This window comes from Populus alba, chromosome 8 (assembly GCF_005239225.2).
Source record: "Populus alba chromosome 8, ASM523922v2, whole genome shotgun sequence".
Taxonomy (NCBI): domain Eukaryota; kingdom Viridiplantae; phylum Streptophyta; class Magnoliopsida; order Malpighiales; family Salicaceae; genus Populus; species Populus alba.
The window spans coordinates 7,249,462-7,269,964 of NC_133291.1; the positions used below are offsets into that span (position 1 = coordinate 7,249,462).

The 20,503-nt window shown below is 32.3% G+C and overlaps 2 protein-coding genes across 2 annotated transcripts; one reads left to right on the forward strand and one right to left on the reverse strand.

The window, feature by feature from the left end:
* Positions 1-4,448: 4,448 nt before the first annotated feature.
* LOC118040021 (protein STRICTOSIDINE SYNTHASE-LIKE 10) lies at positions 4,449-8,770 on the reverse strand. The gene is made up of 3 exons (XM_035046891.2): positions 8,441-8,770; positions 5,297-5,566; positions 4,449-5,173 (listed from the first exon to the last, which is right to left on the reverse strand). Exons 1-3 carry the CDS (start codon positions 8,674-8,676, stop codon positions 4,642-4,644), a joined length of 1,038 nt encoding a protein of 345 aa, XP_034902782.1. The 5' UTR covers positions 8,677-8,770; the 3' UTR covers positions 4,449-4,641.
* Positions 8,771-14,535: 5,765 nt separating this feature from the next.
* Positions 14,536-16,080, forward strand: LOC118040020 (H/ACA ribonucleoprotein complex subunit 2-like protein). The gene is made up of 4 exons (XM_035046888.2): positions 14,536-14,752; positions 14,865-14,934; positions 15,027-15,132; positions 15,777-16,080. The coding sequence occupies exons 1-4, from the start codon at positions 14,623-14,625 to the stop codon at positions 15,936-15,938; spliced, it is 468 nt and encodes a 155-aa protein (XP_034902779.1). The 5' UTR covers positions 14,536-14,622; the 3' UTR covers positions 15,939-16,080.
* Positions 16,081-20,503: the final 4,423 nt, after the last annotated feature.

The window sequence follows — 20,503 nt, forward strand, 5'->3', positions numbered from 1 at the left end:
CAAAACTTCTCAATACAGCGGAGTCACTTAATAATAATAAATACACATAAATCTAATTATAACGTCTTAAAGCTATTACACGAAAGTTTAGTTTGACATATTTGATAAAATTCGTCTACTAAAATTGACTCTATGAAATATTATGTTCCCAAACTTCATATGACCTAAAATTTTACCACAATATATTTTCTCGTGTCTAATATTTTCCTGTAAGATCTCAGCTTTATCCAGTATATAATTTAAAAGATATATTCAATCCCGTAAAACTGGTCAAGCAAATATTTTAAGATCAAGTTTAGACTTGATTTAGTTTATATCATAAATTTAATAAACTCGTAAAATTAGATCGAGTTTACCGTTTATATAAAAATTAAATCTGAATTTATTAATTTTTGAGTTTTAGTATAATTTTACACTTTAAATACAATAATTTTATAATTTAACTTGCAATTTTAACAACAATAACAAATGTCAATGTCAAGAAATTTTATTTCGTTTACCAACTTGTACAAGAAAAGAGAGAAGAGCCCAAATCTTTGGCTTTCGACGTGACATTTTCAACAACTTCGGACCCAATGTATTGCGCGATTGCGTCCTCCGAAGCTTCTCCACTTGGCTGCAAGCGCTTGGGGATATTCCATGATAGTAATTAAATGTTTTGAGATTTCACTTGTTCATTATTAAAAAATTTAAATTTAAAATTTTAAATATTTTCTAAATGGTTTTTAATATGTCAATTTCAAAAACATTTTTTTTCAAAAAAAATATTATTTTAATATATTTTAAATTTTATTTAAAAAAAAACAATTACTACCGCAATATTATATACACACATACCGACATTGACTGTGGTTTATTTTTTTTTTATTTACGTGGATGTCCGGGCCAGCTTGCGCGCACCACGATTAATCCCACGGCTCACTGAACATCTTGCAAGCCCAGTAAGCATGTAAAACACCACGGAGGTGACAGGCGTGCACGGTGAGGTTTGAATCCAAAATGCAGAGATAGGGAACAAATCCCTTTAATCGCTAGGTCAAGAAATCAAATGTGAGATTGTGGTTTTGTTTTTCTTCTTTCTTGTGAATTAAGATAAGATCTTGACCGACAGTGTCCACCCTTTTGCCCATGGGACTTTTTATTTATTTATTTCATCAATTGTTTGACCGACTTCAGTTCTGGGACATCTTGGTAATAATAGTGATAACAAATATCCAGTAAACCCAGAGAGGTCTTTGCTGAAATTGCCTTTATTCTTCTGGTTGGATTGTTGATTTTGAAAAGAGAGAAATATGCTACGATATTGCTCTGGGGGGCATTAAAAGTCGACTAATCTTGGAATTTTCTGTTTTTCTACCAATTTCTAATTCCAGTATTTGCAGATACGGTGGCGAGTTGCAGGTTTGTGTCTGGTTTTCACTTTTCAATATCAAGGTCATTTGATCGGGTGCGCTGCGGCTGGAAAATTCACCTGCCTCCGTCTGCAATTTTTATAAGCCTGGCTCCCTTTGCGTCCCAAATATCGTCCAAAACCCGCTAACCACGTCAGACTAAATCTAATTTACGAGCAACAACAAGGTTGGATACCATTTGAGATTTAAAACATTGTTTGCAAAGTGTTTCTCAAATTATCCTTTATCAGGGTTTTGGATATTTTTATATAAAAATATTAAAAATCACTAAAACTATAATAATTTGATATAAAAAATATTTTCAACCACACTTTAATCTATGTTTATATTCTTCATGGAAAATTAAAATTATATGAAAGACGCCAAAAAATTATCATCACCATTCATCTAATGCATCGAGTATCAGTTCTTGTAAATGCAAGGATACATGAGAAGCCATCCTTCGCCCACTCCGAAGTTTTTGAGGGAGGATTTGCTTGGACCCCTCGATCATATAAATGCCAGCACTGGACTTTATGGGCCTGATAGCTTGTATCTTTTATAGACTGAATTGACAGCCCACATTACCAACAGGCCTTTGATGCTCTGCTGCCAGGCAAACTGCTGGCCTTTGTTTTGGATAGTGGACGCTGACCTCACGGATCTTTTTTTTATTTTTAAAGGTACCTTTTTAAATAATTTCTATTTACAAACATATTAAAATATTATTTATTTATTTTTTACTCAAAAAATAAAAATTATTAGAAAATATTTTAAAAATATTAATTTAATTTTTTAAAACAAGAATCATATCATTTAATAAAAGCATTATAAAATGATTTTCATACCAGAATTACAGAGGATATTGTTTCACGATTATATATATATATTATATATTTTTATATATATATATATATATATATATATATATATATATATATAGTTGTTTATTGATTCACTTAGGATTGAGAATTTTATTTAATTAAGGATTTATTAGATAGCTTGGTGCGCTATTTATGCAAGACATTTTGATATTCGTAATTTACCAAATAAAAATTCTTTTTACAATTTAGCTGTAAAATTTAGGGTTTGTAAAAAGTGCCTAATTCATTTTCATTATATTTTGCAGGTAAGATTGAAAATTGTCTACGTTGATTATTCTGTATCGATAAACTGTTCATTTTGTTGCTAGTTTCCATGATAATTTGAAAAAGCTCATGAAATCACGAAAGCAATCAAGGGATAATTAAATATCAGGGTGAGGTTATTTTTGTTTCTAGGTGTTTTTTAAAAGTTTTTTAAAAAAAATATTAAATTAATTTTTTTTAGTGTTTTTAATGATTTTAATGTATTAATCGGAAAAAATAACAATACATATATTTTTAAATAAAAAAATATCATAACACCAAATATATTATTAGTCTAATGATGTAGGTAAAGGTCTGATAACTCTATTTGTGTTGCATGGAAAGGCATATAAATATTAGACTACACAATTAAATAGTCTTCCATTTTTATATTATTTAGACAACTAAAAGAATTAGGGTTTTTCATGGTCTTTTGTTATTTATAGGAAAATAAAATATTTTAATATATTTTTTAAATTGTTTTTATAGCAAATTTGAGTCGTAGCTCATTTAGTTAGTGTGAGTGTCAAGCTATAGGTCACAAGTTTGAGCTGGAAGTCACATTTATTTTATGAAAAGTGACACATAATATTCACCTGTCTTTTTAATAAAAAAAATAAAACAGGTGTCAGGCACGTGAGTCTGGCCTGCTACAATAGGTTTGGCGTTGCATGGCTTATTGCTAAGGGTTTTGTTTTTTTTTTTTTTTTTTTTATTATTCTTCTTAATTTTTCCCCAGGTGCATGAGTCTGCGGTCCACAATCCACACATGAATGGGCACAGGCTTGCCAAAAAAAGACTTCGCCTAGGATATTACTCTTGTACGATGGAGAGGGATTGCCTTTTTTTTTTACTCCACGAAAAAATGTTGTCAAATTAATTACTCTTTATTTTTTACATGGTTGCTTAAATATTATTATAAGCTTTTTATTTGAATTTTAATATTTTTTAATTATTATTTATATATGATCGAAAAAATTAAAATTGATAATATCGATAATAAATTTATTCATGAAAATTTAATTAAAATTGATTTTTTATTATTAAAATACTTAAATAATATATTTTGAATATAATTTTATTTATGATTTTTTTTAACTTTCAATCATACAAAATTTAAACATGTCAATTTGATATTTTCTATTGACTTACCTTTTCAATTATAAATTATATTTTTTAAAATAAAAATAATGATTCTAGTTAAAAATATTACATTAAAAATTATCTTTATAAAAAAAAATTCAAAGCAATTGCATTACAAGTTTAATAACAACGATAAAAAATCTCCTAAGACCTTAAAATCTTTTACATTTTAAAAAAATTAGATTCTCGTAGCAGAGCGCCGGTATACTAACGAGTTCAGATTAAAGAAAACTGCTCCGACTCAAGCCTTTTTCATCAGAGAAAGTCATCGGAGCACTCGATGGTTGATAATCTCTACTAACAGCAAACTAGCCGAAATGAATAGGAGATGCTCTGCATCTGGGGGGCACATAGCTTTTCCATAAAGTAGCTGGGACCTCATCCTCGTATTGCTCGACGGTTTTTCTTCGAGCCCACCACTTCATGCATTATTTCCCAATTGTTTTTTATGTATTCGGTTTTGATATCCAGCTTGGGGGCTAGACTTCGTTGAATTGGTAGGTAAATAGATTAAATCGTATTTATGTAAAATTCAGAAAGATGAAGAGATCATGATCATAATTGACAGCAGAGACAGGGACCTGCAACTTCATATTCTGTGCTTCAATGCAGCCATAAATTCAAGTAGATGAGACAGCCACAGGTGCACTCAATCCTTACAGTAATGAAGGAACGCGACATCCCATGGTCCCTCTGACACCACTGACTGCATAAATTTAGAAAATTGCCGTAGCAGATTAGATTGGCAGTAGTAATTTAATGCTGGTACAGGAAGAAGAAGAAGAAATTAACGAAGGAAAAGATAAGGAGCAGCTCCTTGATTATCTTGATATTTTCCACAGCACACAACTGTGTATTATAAATGCCATACAGGAATTGACTTCGTATTTGAGTTTTTCTTACAACAATGCTGCAAATAGATAGCTGCTATGAGGGAATTTTTGGCAGCGTAAAGTATATATTTTTTGGCAACACTCAAGTTATTTTTTGTTCTTGATGTAACCAACATAAGGCTTCATGGAAGATCCGAGCCACAAAAGGCCACTGTTTTCTTCAACTTCGCTCACAGAATCGAGAGCACTGCCACCATTTCCATCCAATACACGAACCACTTTACCACCTGAAGTCAGCCTAACTGCTACAGGATCATCCACAAACCAGTCAATAGAAGTTTCTTGTTGTAGTTTTGTAGAATCCAATCTTCGAATCTTTCCTCTTCCTGAATTTAGCGCAACCCAAAATTCTCCATTAGCAGTCCTCTTAATGTTATCAGGGAATCTTCCCAGTTGAATAAAAGTTTCCTGTCCGTGTTTTTCAGAACCCACAAGGTAAAACTTTAAGATTCGCATTGTAAATGATTCGGCAACTAGAATAAACGAATTGTCCTTGCTTAGAGCCACTCCATTTGGAAATGCCAAGCCTCTGTGCAGCACTGTCACTTTCTTGCTATTTGGATCATATTTCATTAACCTTCCAGTTTTATCAGCGTTTATGATTGCCCGTAAATACTCCCTGCATGATCAAAGAACTCAAATAGTAATTTCTGGGTAGGGTACTATACCAAAAACATTAAAGTTGCTGAAAAAAATAGCTAGCTAGAGAAGACAGAGGAGAAAAGTCTGGAAACAGTAGTACCTTCTTTGGAAATAAATGCTACTATCAGTGAAATAAACCACTCCTGTTCTGGAATCAACGTCCAAAGCATTCATGAATCTGAAGGGAACCCCTTCAGCTGAAGCAGCAAGTTGTGTAGCCACTCCACCTTCCGGTCCTACTACTAAGAGTCCATAGTACGCGTCTGCAATGTAGAGATCACAAGTTGCAGGGTTGAATTTGAGGCCTAGTGGTCTTCCACACACCGGTTCCAGTTTGGTGTTTGTGGAGCCATCACATATCTGTCTATCTCTATTGGAATCAAGTTAAAAACCGACAATCAGCTATCACCATTAGCTGCAACTTGCAGGAGCACTGCAAGGTCTGTATAAGTTTTGACTATCAATCAATTACTAAAAAGACATCAATTGAATTGAATGTCGCATAGCTGCGACTCTTGAACACTTTAAAAGTCACCTAAAGGCTCTGCCTGATCTTGCTACTCTTATAAGTAAAGGAGACAAGTAAAAATTAATCACTAGAAAAGCTCCTTTTTTTCTTGCTTTCCTTACGATCAGCCTAAAAATATATAATGCTTTACTTACTTACAAGAACAATATAGCCCCCCAAAAAATCACCAATTTAGTCAACAATTAAGTAAGATATTAAACAACCCCGGCTATAGTAAAATTAGTCTTTTACTTTTTATCCTTTAACTTACTTGAGGGGTAGGATGGTCTTTTCACACATTCAATTTGTTATTTTTGATTTATTTGGGGCAGTACTTTTTTTTTTAATAACAGTGCAATTATCATATTATCTTTAAAGAACAAGTAATCAAAACCTTTGGTTCAGGAACCATATAATAATTTCAATTTTGTTAACAATAGTTGAATTACACATGAACCCTTGTTGTGCATATTTGTTAACCTCGGATTCAATGGCTTGATTGTCATTTTATAATGGTTTTTTTGTTATTTAGTCTTAAGGGTATTTTCATTTTGTTAAATAATTTTATAAACAATTGAATTACTCAAATTACCTTTATCATATAATTTTTTTAGTTTTGACTTCAAGGGCTTGGTTTTGATTTTTTAAGGGTTTTTGGTTATTGTTGTTTAGTTATAGGGGTATTTTTGGTTTTATGCATATAAAAAACGTTGTTGACTCATGCGTGCCTGGCACATGGCAGCCACTTCGTTGCTTTTGGGAGGCACGTGTGGTTAATAATGGTACTCGAAATCAAGCTTCTACCATATCATTTGATACGTTTCGACATCCTCTTTTTCTCTGGGTGGCGTGTGTATAATAATGAGGTTTGATTTTGCGTCAACTGACTTTTTTTTTTTTTTTCCTTTCTTTTCCTTATATTTCTTCTTTAGATTATGTGCTGGCCATGTAAAAAAATATATCAACCCTTCAAATTATTTTTTTTTACTTCTAATTCAATTCTTCTTCTCTTAATTGCAACTGTTTTATTTACATTGATTGCTTATGATTGAATTTTATTTTCGATTTCACCTCTAGTTGTTTGATTTTGTTGAATTTTTTTTATCAAATTTATTCCTTATTCTTTTAATTACTATATTTTTTTTGTTTTTAATAATTTTATTGATTTATTGATTTTTTTCTTTAATTCTATCATTAGCATTTTTTTCATTGAATTTTTTATGTCAAGTTTGGTGTCAATTTTTTTAGTTGTTGTTTTTTTAATATTTTCTTAATTGATTTTTTTTTTTTAATTTTATCCCTGAACATTTAATTTTATTTATTTTTTTCCCTTAACATTTAATTTCAATTGGTTTTTATGTTGAATTTAGTCTAAATTCTTTTAATTGATATTTGTTTTGTTTGCATTTTTTTGTATTGACTTTTTTCCTTTAATTTTATCCCTCGATATTTGTTTGGTTAAGAATTTTACTTTTTTGTTTTTCCAAGTTTGCCTATAATGGTGTCATCCTGGTCTTATGACCTGATTCATCAATCTAAAAGATTAGCTTGAGTTGAGTTTGATAATTTTTTAAAGCATTTTTTTTTCAAAAAAAATTTCTTTGCTATTTACAATGTTATCCCAATTTCAATTCTTAAATCATGTATTTGATTTGTTCACCAGGGTTGGTTGCCAAGTTCACTTAAGGCTTTTTTTTTTTATATGTTTTCATCATATCAACGGGTGTTTATTCTTTACATTTTTCTGACATGTTCAAACTTTCATAATATTTTTTTTATAGTGTGGGTCTATTTAATTATTTTTGTTTGTATTTATCGTTTAAGCCATGAGTTTTTTTAGGATGGATTTATCTTTTATTTATTTAAATAAAAAAAATTTAATAAACATAATTGGGTAAATATCTCATCTTTACAGTTTCTTTCTTGGTTATTGTTATTGACTTTTTTTTATTTATATTTTTTGTTATCAATTTATTTAATAAGATGATTGCATAGGCTTTTCAAATGATACTTTTAATTTTTCATGTAAAAAACACATTGGAATAGCCTGCATACCATGATATTTTTTTTTAAATTAAAACTTGCATGCATGTCAAATTCATGATTTTAATGTTTTTTTAGTTTTTTTTCTTTACATTTGTTTTTTATTCTTTACACTTGACCTATTTATACCATTATTTTTTTTATTTGTTTTTTAATGCATTTTTTTTTTGTAATAAAAAATTATTCGACCAACAGATAGACGAGTTAAATAAACACATTAATATTTTTTTTAATTTATTGACACAGATAGTTCTTGTATGCCTTTTAATTTATAATTAGAATTTCTTAAATAAAAGTTAAATTTGAAAAGCTTGCATATTTAATTTTTTATTTTTTGCTCAAAAAAGTGTCAAACTCATGGCAAAACACAAGTGCGTAACTAGTTAATATATATTCTGATTGACGAGCGTAGGAGGTTCAACTCATTGTTATACTCACAGGTCCAGAAGCTGTTTAGTTGTGTGTGGTTTGGATGAGAGGCTAAGTTGAGCCCTAGTTTTGGTAATGAATTTGAGTATCTGCTAGTTCTGTTTCTGATTTTGATGCATGTCTTTGAGGATTTATGTGATGAAATCACTCAGACTACCAGACGTATGAAGTACTTAAGTAGTTTATGTAATTAAAAAGGAATATGGACAACAAAATGAACTGCACACACACACACACACACACACACAGGGCTTGAGGTCTTGCCTTTGAGGTGAAGAGACAGAGAATTCTATCCAACCAAGCTTGGCTCCTTGCCATTTGAGGATCCTGCCATCCGAGACACTAACATATGGTCCTTTGCCATTGCAATCAAAGGCAATGCTTTCTGGTCCAACGACTGCAGGGAGAGCGAGTTGGAAGTAGTTTTCAAGCCCGTCCTGGTTACCAGTGCTGCATGAGATGCAATCAAGTGAAACGAAGAAGAAAAGGAAGCACACCATTTTGGTAAGAAAAGAGAGTATTCATGGTGGATAAGAACAAGATCTTTATCCGTGGCTCATACAGAGATACTGCACAATCAATTTTAGTCAGTACGGGTATCTATTTATAACGTGACCAGCACATGGTCTCTTGTAGAACTGAATATATAATATATGTAAAAACACGGAGTATTTTTTTATTATTGTTAATGTAAGTGTTCGGGTTAGTTTGTATGCACTGATTAATTTTATGAATTTTAAAGTTAATGATCATGTAAATCTCTAATAGTCTTGATGTTTATGAAACTCGAACTGATAATCTTTAAGAAGCAAATTCAGAACATGACGAGCTGAACTATATTTCTATTAATTTATATATATGTAATGGTATGGTAGGGTTATTCCATGTTAGGTTTGGTCTAATTTAAATCTAAAAATCTAATTAAATCGGAATTTTAAATTTTATAAATTTTGACCTTGACCAAATTTAACATCAGTTCAAAGCCGAATCAAGTTATCCACTACAATGAAAAAAAATAATTTAAATATTTGATGCACATTACATATTTTTATTTAAATGAAAGATACAATTGGTAGATTATTTACAGAATATGTGGCAGAGAATGATTGGAGTTTCTGACGATGACTATATTAGTGTGGTGCAAGAAAGCTTTTATGTGAATATGAGAATAACAACGGCAAATGAGTTTTGTCATGATTATAATAATCATTAAAAAAAATTGTATCTTAATTAATTGTAAACTTAATTTATTATTAATACATTATAACAGTAAAAATATTATATTGTTATGTTTATTATTATATCTTATTCAAATTAACTATATGGAGAATTTCTCTCAAAATAATGATAAAAAAATATCTGTGCATGTCAAAATGTAAAGAATAATGTAGAAAACATGTTTAGTTTGAACACTATTTTTTATTTTGCTATTTTTCTCTAATAAAAAACAATATAATATGAACATATTTTTCAGTTGTTTAGGTTAGAAAAATATTCTGAAACGTTAAAAAATGAGAACGTGTTTTGTAGTTTTCTACTGGAGAAGAAAAATTATGGAAAAAAAAAAGAAAACTAAAATGAAAAAGAATAAATGTTTTGTGTTGGTGAACAGCTACCTAACATCCTTTCTCTTTTCCTGGATTATATCAAGTGTCACAATCTCTCCTCTCTCTCTTCACGAAGCCTGACCAACATCCACGAAGAACCACAGGTGATGCTCGCACTAGTAACTCAATACCACGATAACATTTTATTTTATTTTTATCAATTTGATTACCTACCACTGTGTCTCACAAAATCACTATAGTTTTCTCAGATGGTGTTGCCTGTTTCTCAAAAAAAAAAAAAAAAAAAAAAAAAGAGTTCAAGTTACTCGAACTGTACTGTAAATGTCTCCTTGTGGTACGTAGTAGTAATAATAAAATCTATTAGAACCTCAGACTTGCAGGATAGAGAGACCTGCAAGCTATTTGAAAATATATAAAAAAAATTAAAAGTATATTTTATTTGAAAATATATTAAAATAATATTTTTAAAATATTTAAAAATTATTTTTAATATCAGCATATCAAAATAATTTAAAAATATTAAAATATATAATTTGAAACAAGGAAAAAAGTAAAAAAAAAATTAATTTTTTTTTAAATATTTTTAAAAGTTTAAAAACAAATAAGATGATATCATCGGGCCGGGACTCGGAATTGGCTTTTATGAGGTTGGGCATTATTTTGATTTAGGTACCCATTTTTAACGCACCCATTTTGATTATGGATTGCTCCCCGCACATGTTCGAGTCCTGCAGTCTGTGTTTGCCCCTTTTTTTCAGTTTTATCATTGTGTTCTATTTCAAAACTCCATTGATTTAATGATTTTTATAGCTATCAATAAAACTTCGACTATATATATATATATATATATATAAAAACTCTATTGATTGCTGAATCCCCGCTTGACTAGCATGTAGTTTTTCTTGTTTCGGGTTATGCCTCTTATTTAATTTATTTATAAAAAAAAAAGCCAGAGAGAGTCAACAAAAGATCTCACGTTAAGCCTTGAAGAGGACTGCAAGAAATGATTAATTCCAATAAATGAGTAGATTGGACCGATACCAGAAAATGGTTTTCTCGCAGTTGTTGGAAGTTCAATTAAGGAGGAGACAGCAAGTTGGTTGTCCGGTGGACGGATTGTTTTTTATTTTATTTCTCCAGCTAGCTCGATCTGACTTTGACAATAGTTAATGGCAAGATTGGACGTAAAATCTTGAAGATACATGCAAGTCTCGACGTTCTTCTTTGTATTTTTTTGACCAGGAGCACTACTCTTGACGTTATTTAATATTTTTGTTCGAAAGATAATAATACTGTAAGCTTCACTTGAAATAGATTTAAATTCTATGTACTTTAATTTATTTTATTATTTTTATTGGAGATAATTTCCCAATAATGCAAGCCACTATAATTCATCTGAGACAGGAACTAGATACCCAGCTAAGATTGTCTGCGAACAATAAGGGTGGATATAGTTTTTCATATCGGCCCAAATTATTTTTGACATCAGCACATCAAAACGATTCAAAAAGTATAAACCACACTTAATTTTAGCAAAAAAAAAAAATTTTGAATTTTTTAGCCGGTTTGGCCGCAATGCCAAACGGGCCATTAATTCGGACCCACCCAAAACTAAAGTCATGTCGTTGACAGAGGGATTTGAAGTTGTATATGCTGTACATGGTATGGGAGACACGACGGGTCATACATATTATATGAAAAAAAAAAAAAAATCTCTGTTTAAATCTCTGGCAGTCTTCTCAATTATTCATAGAAGCTCACATTTTAGACTTTGAAATCTGAATATTAATTAATGCAATTGCCGGTTGCAGCTTGAGTTCGCCTTCTTCCAGATCGGCGGGCCAAACAACCTGATAAAGGAAGGGCAAGAATAAGACTAGTCCTCGAAGCCTCTGCAATTCTCAGTCGGACCCTGAGCTGTCAACTTTCTCGACGAGGTGCCAATTTACAAAGAATTTGCGGATGCTTCCTCTCTATTTATTTTTTCGCCGATCTATTACTTGAGAATATAAATATAGTCGGGAAAAACTTGTAGATGTTGGATAACTAGTTCGAGGTTCAGCCATGAAATAAATACAATCTGGTAATTTTTTGAGGGTGTGCGTTGATTATATAACTCAATTAAAGATGCTATTTTTATTTTTATTTTCCTTTCACGTTCACATTATAGAGAGACTCCAGCACATTTATATAACAAATCAAAATTTAAGCGAGTATATCCAATCAAATATAAATATGTTAATTTCTAACATATAAATGAATCATCCAAATCAATTTCGGGAGGCATGATCTAGCAATGTTGGCAATTGACTAGCCCTCTCGCTAACAGTACTGTATTCTCGAAATGCCCGTGGCCATGGTATGTGGAATCTGAGAAAATTAAGTGGGGGTATCCTCTGATCTTCCTGTAATGATGATTTAATTTTTTTTTTTTAAAAATAAGTGGCATGACTGTGTTGTTTTTTGAAAAAAAAAATGTTTTTAAATCATTTTTATATATTAATATTAAAAATAAATTTTAAAAAATATTATTTTAATATATTTCTAAATAAAAATAATTTAAAACAGCCACTAATCCCACTTGCTATCTCTTCATTTTTACTTGGGCTAAAATAGTGTAGGTTTCAGCTCATTAAACTGGCCCCTGGTTCTCAGGAGTCATGATAGTCGAATAGCTCGTTGATTTGGGCCGAAGCTTTGCCCCTGACAACCAAGGGCGAGTGCATCTTGGATTCTTAGCTCCTCGAACCGAGAGGTCTTTATTTTTTTTATCCTCTTCTTTTCTCTGTTTTTTTTTTTTTCCTTTTTTTTTTTTAATGTCAGGGGTCGCAAACTCAGCAATTTTCTCACACGTCACAATTTTATTTGCCAGTGTTGTTTAAACCCTGTGAAAAAAGTTGTCATATAAACATTAAATACAAAATTGTCATTCGGCTAAGTAGATTTCTCTCTTGTTTCGGATACTTATACAATCAAATCTTACAATTCACATCAGACACTAAGAAACAAAAAAAAAAATGCAATAAAAAACAAGCCTTTCTCCCTTTTACCTATAAGTTTAATTCTTTAATTTCACCTCCTTTTTCGTTCTTAATTTATTTTATTTCATCAAATTGATATGAAAAATCTATTATTCAGGAATAGATAAAAAAATTATTCTATCCATTTTTATAATTTCTAACAATTAAAAATATAATGAATTGGAGTAAATTAATTTTTTCCGAATTGAATAAAAAAAATCAACCAAATAATATATATTTTTCTATTAAAAACTATACAGGGTAGTTTTTTTTTTACCGAGTTTTTTGAATTTGTGAAGGAAAATGAATATCATCATTGAAAAAATTAATATATGATTGGTTTAATTATATATTTTATTTCCAAATATTTTTTAATAAATGATAAATGACCTGGTAATCACAATTTAAATATATTGTTTTTTTGTAATAAATTATCCTTTTTACCGTAATTATAAAATATTTTTGACTAGCAAAAAATCACCATTTTAAGTTAGCTATACAAATTAATGAAATAATATTGATTTATTTTTCAAACATTGCAAAATTTCTAATAATGTATATTAAGGGAAAAAATATCCATATTTTATATATATTTATATATATATATATATATTTTTGTCACTTGCCAAGCCAGATAGAATAAAAAGATATTCATGGTATGTATTATAATATATCATCATCAAACAAAATTTTATTTTGTCCTTTATATTTTAATTATTTTTATCTATTTTTTCCAAGATAATAATAAAACTTACCTAGATGTTGCTTAACATATGATCTTTATATATCCTTTTTTGAATGTGATTGCCAATAATGTTATTGATGGGAGTATCATATTTTTTGTTTTAACTAAAAATAAAACATCCAAATAATATGTCTATATTGTGCTTGTCTTGTGCATAAAATTTACGATTTTTTTAAAAATAACCCAGACCCTTGTAACTTGAAGTCTATAAGATTTGATAACGATTTTTTACCTGCATGAAAAAATAAAATTACCATGTAAAATAATAAATACATCAGCAAATCACATAATATATATTATATTGATAACCTTAACAATACAATAAAGTCATTTAACTAAACATTAGCTGTTCGATAAGTTGTAAGCCTACAGCAAATGTATTATTATTGAGGAAAAATAAGGGCATGTTAGTCAACTTAAAATAAAAAAACAGGGACAAACAAGTTGGGAAAAAAGAAGAAGATCTGACCAGCAATTCACTAGGAAATATGATGTCCAAGAAAAGAGATTTATTTCCTAATCTCGAGTGAATATGATGCCCCGGAAAAGCCAGAATTCCATTGCATTTAACTTTTTTTATAGCAAAATAAAAATAAACAAGTTTGATATCTAAGTTGTATATGTGATAATAATTCAGCAATTAAAATAATATTTTAAGTTGTATATGTGATGATAATTCAAAAATTAAAATAATATTTTAATTATTGAATTAAAGATACATTAAAATAATTTTTTTATTTTTTAAAATTATTTTTCATATCAGTAAATTAAAATAATTAAAAAATAATTATTTATTTATTTTTTTTTCAAATTTTAAACAGCGTTTTGGGCCCAATACAAAACACCCTCTCAATGCGGCGGCAGAGACCTGGGCTCGATTGCCCACAGTTACTTTTTCGTTTTTTTACCCTTCTTGTTTAATTTTATGCTTAACTAATTAAAGAATCCCTAGCCGTTGATCTTTTCGTTCTAAATTTCTTCACAACGAAAGGTCCAGATCAACAGGGCTAACAAATGTTAAAACCCTAGAAAACAAAATAAAACCCTAAACTCTACCATTCCCCGCCACCCACCCTCGCCTGTTGATTTTCAGCTGCAGAGAGAGAGACAGAGATGGGAAGTGATAGCGAAACAGAGAGATCAAACATAAAAGAGAAGAAGAAGATTACAAGCTTGGCTCCCATTGCCAAACCCTTAGCTGGCAAAAAACTCTGCAAACGAACTCTCAAGCTCGTTCGTAAAGGTACTGATTTTTAACTATTAACGAGCAACTTCATTGATGGTTTGCAATTATTTTTTGGGGTCCTTATTTTTGGGTTTTTTTTCTCTCTCTCTACTTGCTTGTGTATGTATAGCATCCGAATCAAAATGCTTGAAGAGAGGAGTGAAGGAAGTAGTGAAGAGCATTCGTCGTGGCCATAAAGGGTCTGTCTTGTTACTTCTGAAAATTTTTATTTGATTGTAAGCTGTGATGAATAAATAGCTTAAACTAATTGAAATTTTCGTTTCCGTGACAGATTATGCATAATAGCTGGAAACATTTCACCAATCGATGTCATTACTCATGTTCCCATCCTATGTGAAGAGTCTGACATTCCTTATGTTTATGTTACTTCTAAAGAAGTAAGTTCCCAGCTACCTAATATTTCTTTAATATTTTTTTTCCATTTGACGGGCTAATCATAGCTAAAAAATGCGTGCCAAGTAACCCTAGTACCCTGCAAGTTTATTTCTCCTGTTGGGACCTTTTCGTTTTCTATTAAGTGTTGTTTAAGCTTAGAATTTTTTTCTTAGAATGCTATTTCTGTAATAATTTTCATCACGCTTGATTAAAAGAAAGACAGACCATTTAGTTGTTGTAATGTTCATATTTTAGTTTTTTCTTTTTATCATTTTGAATCAGAATTACAGCTATGTACTATTTTCTGTTCTTGTTTGGACGGTTCAATTGTCATCAAACATTTACCTATACATCTGGCTTGTTATGGAACCAATCAACATCATAATTGTGCATGTTACTTGGGAAGCGATCCCAATCTTCATCATGTTTGGGCCCAAACCCTATGAAATTATTCCAGAGATTTACATCTCTACGACCCTTTAATATCCTGGTATCTTATTAGTAAATTCATGGAGGTGGAACGCTTCAAGATGCTTATTGAAGTGGAAGAATCCTTTCTTTGGGCTTACAATTCTTTTTATCCTTTCTTTGGGCTTACAATTCTTTGTCAATAATTTCATGGTCATCTTGTGGCATTCTTTTTCAGGACCTCGCTAGTGCTGGGGCCACCAAAAGGCCTACTTGTTGTGTTCTAGTGTTAACCAAGCCTACCAAGGGGGAGATAGGCAAGGAGGATCAAGAAAAATTGAAGGCAGATTATGATCAAGTTGTTTCTGATGTATCTGAACTTACTTCCTCACTTTTTTGAGAGACAAACGTAGCTGTGGTGTGTTTTCTTTTGCTAACTAATGCTACCAGCACACTCGCTTTCGTGGTTTCTATTTCTTATGGTCTGATTAAATTTACTTGCCTTTGAAGTGGGACAAGAATCTATTGCTGTTTTTTTCTTTGATATGGAGTAGAATCCTATTTAGCTGACTGACACTACTTTCCTAGTGAAATGCTTGATATATTTTAAATGATTGAACTCAATATCAGCTTCATTGCTTTAAGCATATTGCGATGGTGAAAACTGAACAGCAGCTAGAACGCGCGCATGCTCAAATACAAGTGTATATTGTTGGATGGCACGTGTTATGACATTTGGCGTGATATGAGGTAACGTTCATGCTAGCTGTCGCAAAATCTGCCAAAGCTTGATGTCCTATGACATCTAGCAACTTAGCAACGAGATATTGCAATAAGGAAGCTAAAACGTAGTTGACATCTCTAGAAAAAGGTTTAAATCTCCTACCACTCTGGGTCTACGTGGTTAATTGCAGATACTTGGTTGATGTCGGAGGATATCACGGGAGAAAGGGTTTCCTCTCCTTAGGATTTTGTCAAAAGCTTTATACTCGAAAAATTCTCGGATTTGTAAACTGAAAGTCAGTCCAATGAGATGCAAAATCCTCACGGTTTTGGAAACCAAAATCCCCTTGTAGCGGCTATGTGTTCTAGTAGAGCATGTGAAGGGGGTGAGATTGAGGCTCGTTAACACAGATGGATCTAGGTTCAAAGAACTTTGCAAGGAAAAGAAATATCATTATGGAAAGTTTATTCCAACATGATGTGCTGAAAATTCCATCTGAAGTTGGTTCTAAATGTGCCTAGCTTAGGGCATCACGAGCCGCTCAAAGTTGCGCCTTTTTTATTCGCCTTTGTCTTGTATCAATCCGCTCACAGATCATTCGACTTTTATTAGAAAGCAGGAAAGTTGAGAGTTCAAAAAGGAGCTCGTAGGGAATTTATTTTGTTTTTGTAGCTCCTCGCCAGTTTTATTGAACAAGGTCACTAGCCAAAGCCACTTGCCCCTGCAAAGTTGAACTGTGAAGAGCGTCTTAATTTTGATTTGCGGATACAAACGCCCTTGTTGACAATCCAAATCAGAGCTGTAAAGTGTCGTCTCTTGAGTCATAACCAAGTTCAGGATATCTTCGATAGACTTCATCTAGTTTATACCTTAACGCCATTTTCTGTGCCATGCTGCTTGTTCTCCAATGTTTTCTTTGCCCACAACCATGGTTTATCTACATTTTTTTCTTAAATTTCGTGGATCAGCAGCTACCAGTTAGGCCTCTCTTTAGTATCATTGTCTGATGTATGCAAGCATGGGTATAGAATTCTGTCGCTATAGCATTAGTCTTCATCGTTTAAAGTTGCATGATTTCTTGTCTTGGCATTGTTGGTTCCACTTTGCCTTTTCTAATGCTTCAAAATAAAAATCTTATTATTAACAGGGACGCTAAGAAGACAGATTTGAACTGTGATCTTCACTTTAACATGCCAGGATCCTGCTTTAGTGACTGATTAAAGACATCACCCAAAAAATTCTTAAGATAGGAAAAGCTGAATTACTGTTAGATTCTCTTCTTTAATCACTGATTAGGCTTAAGTGACTCCCAGCAATAAAGATTTGGACCAAGTGACAAAATGAGTAAAGAAACTTGTTCTTAGACTCTAACAGTGTAGTTGGTGCATTTGGGTCTGTCTTCATGGGACCAAGATGAGTCAACAAAAAGCTACTTTAAGTACTGTTTCCTTTTAGATCATTTGGCTCCATATGCGCTCATGTACACTCACTGATACGCATTTGAACTATTCTCTCCCCTTTCCTTATGGCTGTATTTAGTACTAATAACATTCCAAATATAGCCAATGAGACGAGTTTTAAAGGGAGGAAAAAGAGATCATCAGGTGACTGTTGCTTTCCTCGCCCTCTTTTTTATTGGGTGGTATCAGGAATTCAGGGAGAGAGTAAAGGCCGTGCACGCACTACAAAAGGGAAGTCTTAAAGGCATGGCTTGCGTGCGAGGTATCCTAAGCTTTTAAAGTGCCCACTTCCGGAACAGAATTTATTCTGCCTTGGCCTTTCTATAGAGGGAGCCTTGCTAGTATTTGAACACACCTCTTGGTTGCTGATTGGGTCAAAATCATTCGTGGAGCAACAATTCAGTGGTTGTCTGGTTTTTTTCTTCCCCTGTTCTTGAAAACCTTGGAAAAAAAAAAAAATGAAAACTTGTTTGTTTTAGATTGTTCTATTATAAACAGCCACCATCGCAATTCACCATTCCGTTTGGTTTTGAAATCCTTTGACAACTGCTTATCAGATCCTTACCTTGAGTTTTTGCTTTGGAGAACTTCACAACGAAAAGGGAAATGACAATAAATCAATAATGAATTAGCAAGCCCGTTGCAAGGAGGTAAATTTGTTGCCAGAGATACTGTTTTGTAGACTTCACCAGCACTATCCTATAATCCTAAGTACTGTCATCTTACCTTGTTCCTTGATTTTTTTTTCTTTTGATTTTCCCACCGACAGAAAAACTTGTATGAATCATTGCTTTAAAGCAGGCTTTAACCATTCTATAAATGACATGAAAAAAGCATTCTATCAGTATTTTCCTGCCCTTGGAATGAGTCACCATGGAACTAAAGCTATCAAGGAGTACATGACAGTGCAGCTGACCAGTGAGAGGATCGTGTCTATTGGGTAGTGGGTGCATGACCAAAGTGGGAGATGGAAGAAATGTGTGTGAGGTAAATGGGGCACAAGGTGGGGTTAAAGAGTGTCGACTATTTTGGATGCTTTGTAACGTCTTCTTTTTAATTTTCAAGGGACAACGTCTGATCCACAGTCGTGTGATTTGGCACATATATAGTTTGCTTTGTAAGAAAAATGGTGCTCTCTTTTCTCTTTATGCAATTCAAACAAACCAAGTGGTAAAAAAGAGCAATTATTTCCTACTCATTTGTTGGATGTCCATGGTGCATATCTTCATTAGGGTTACTAGTCATCAACTTCTCTTGTTTTGACTCCTCTTTTGACCCCAAGCCCTCGTCAGCCATTGCTCAAGACGTCCTTCGGTATCGACTGGCAAGTTCAGCTATGTTAAACCAGGAAGGGGAAGAGTTAAATTTAAGGTGTTGGAGCTTGAGCAAAGCATGGATTTCCTTGGCTGAAATAGACATCAAATCTTCATCAAAATCTCTGAGGGGGGACACGCACCATGGATCCACTAAATGGAGAACTAATTGGTCGATGGGGGTGAAGGGAACGACAGCATATAAAAGCGAATTTGCTGCTTAATAATTTACAGCTAAGGTGAACCCAAGGGCAAATCCACTGGCATAATTGGTCCTACCACACTCTCTCTCCCATAATTTTATATTCTTAGTGTGCCATGTCCGAATCACAAGAGAGATAAGTGGTAGGCGGGCCCTAACTTCTCGATCTGAATCCTACCTGACAGGAGTTCTTTCTTCTCAGTCGTTGCAATGCAATTGTCATCCCTTTTAATAGGCGGTGCATGGAGCTAATATATATCCGACTGTTTTTTTTTTTTGGGCTACAGTATCATTCAACCACCAAATAAAGATACAGATTTTTTTGGTTGCATCCAAATTTCCTGCCTGATATCTTCAGCAGAATATCCATTTTAATTTTGTGGTTTCCATGCACATGCTAGTCTCCACCTGCATATATAAGATGCTCATATTTCCCACAAGCTCCTCCAATTGGCTATAAATATTGACCAAAATAATAATAATAAAAAGGAAAGGAAAGGAAAGGAAAGGAAAAGAAGCAACCATGCTTTAGCTGACGTTTTGTGTACCGAAAGTCAACTCCTGTAGAGAGGCCAGGGCAAGAGCCAGGAACAAGAATCGTTCAGTTGAGAGGCATTTAAGGTGAAGTCTCTGTCAAAAGCTGGTTCCTTCTGAGTTCTGACCATAGGAAATCATGCAGAGGCATTAGCCAATATCCATGACATGGGAACTAGAATTGCATTCGAAAAGAGTTAAATGTCTCTATCAAGACCCAAACTGCCTTCGAAGTTAATTAGCTAGCTAGTGTCCAAACCAAGTCCTAAACCTTATCTTAATTGCAAGCTTTATGTCGAATCATTAACAATAATGATATACTACTTCCATTCCATGATGATCATGAAATATGTTTGAACATCAAGTCAACGGCCATTATTGAGTCTGCTTTGCACGTGCTCCTATCTACTACAAGTGCTATCAATAATTAGTCTGTTACTACAAGTACTTTGCGTGTAATTGGACCCTAACTCTTAACTTTGTGTACGCGCGTGCTGAGTGTCTTTGTAAGAATACATCTAAGTTATCAATCTGATTTAATTTTTTTATATATATATTTTTCCAATAATTTTGTTGAATTATATTAAAAACATAAAAGAGAGGGTCTAGATGCATTAAACACAATATTCGATTATAAACAAGCATTACCAAGTGTTGAATTGATGCCTGATGGCAGTAAATGCACAAAGGGATGATAGTTCTGTAGGACCCTTCATGAGCGTATAATTACAT

Excerpts from the sequence above, each read along its gene's own strand:
- LOC118040020 (XM_035046888.2), top strand. The coding sequence starts at position 14,623 with ATGGGAAGTGATAGCGAAACAGAGAGATCAAACATAAAAGAGAAGAAG. Across the intron at positions 14,753-14,864 it reads TCTCAAGCTCGTTCGTAAAG|CATCCGAATCAAAATGCTTG; the intron begins GTACTGATTTTT and ends GTGTATGTATAG. Across the intron at positions 15,133-15,776 it reads TTTATGTTACTTCTAAAGAA|GACCTCGCTAGTGCTGGGGC; the intron begins GTAAGTTCCCAG and ends ATTCTTTTTCAG.
- LOC118040021 (XM_035046891.2), bottom strand. The coding sequence starts at position 8,676 with ATGGTGTGCTTCCTTTTCTTCTTCGTTTCACTTGATTGCATCTCATGC. Across the intron at positions 5,567-8,440 it reads TCTGTCTCTTCACCTCAAAG|AGATAGACAGATATGTGATG; the intron begins GCAAGACCTCAA and ends TGATTCCAATAG. Across the intron at positions 5,174-5,296 it reads AGCATTTATTTCCAAAGAAG|GGAGTATTTACGGGCAATCA; the intron begins GTACTACTGTTT and ends TTGATCATGCAG.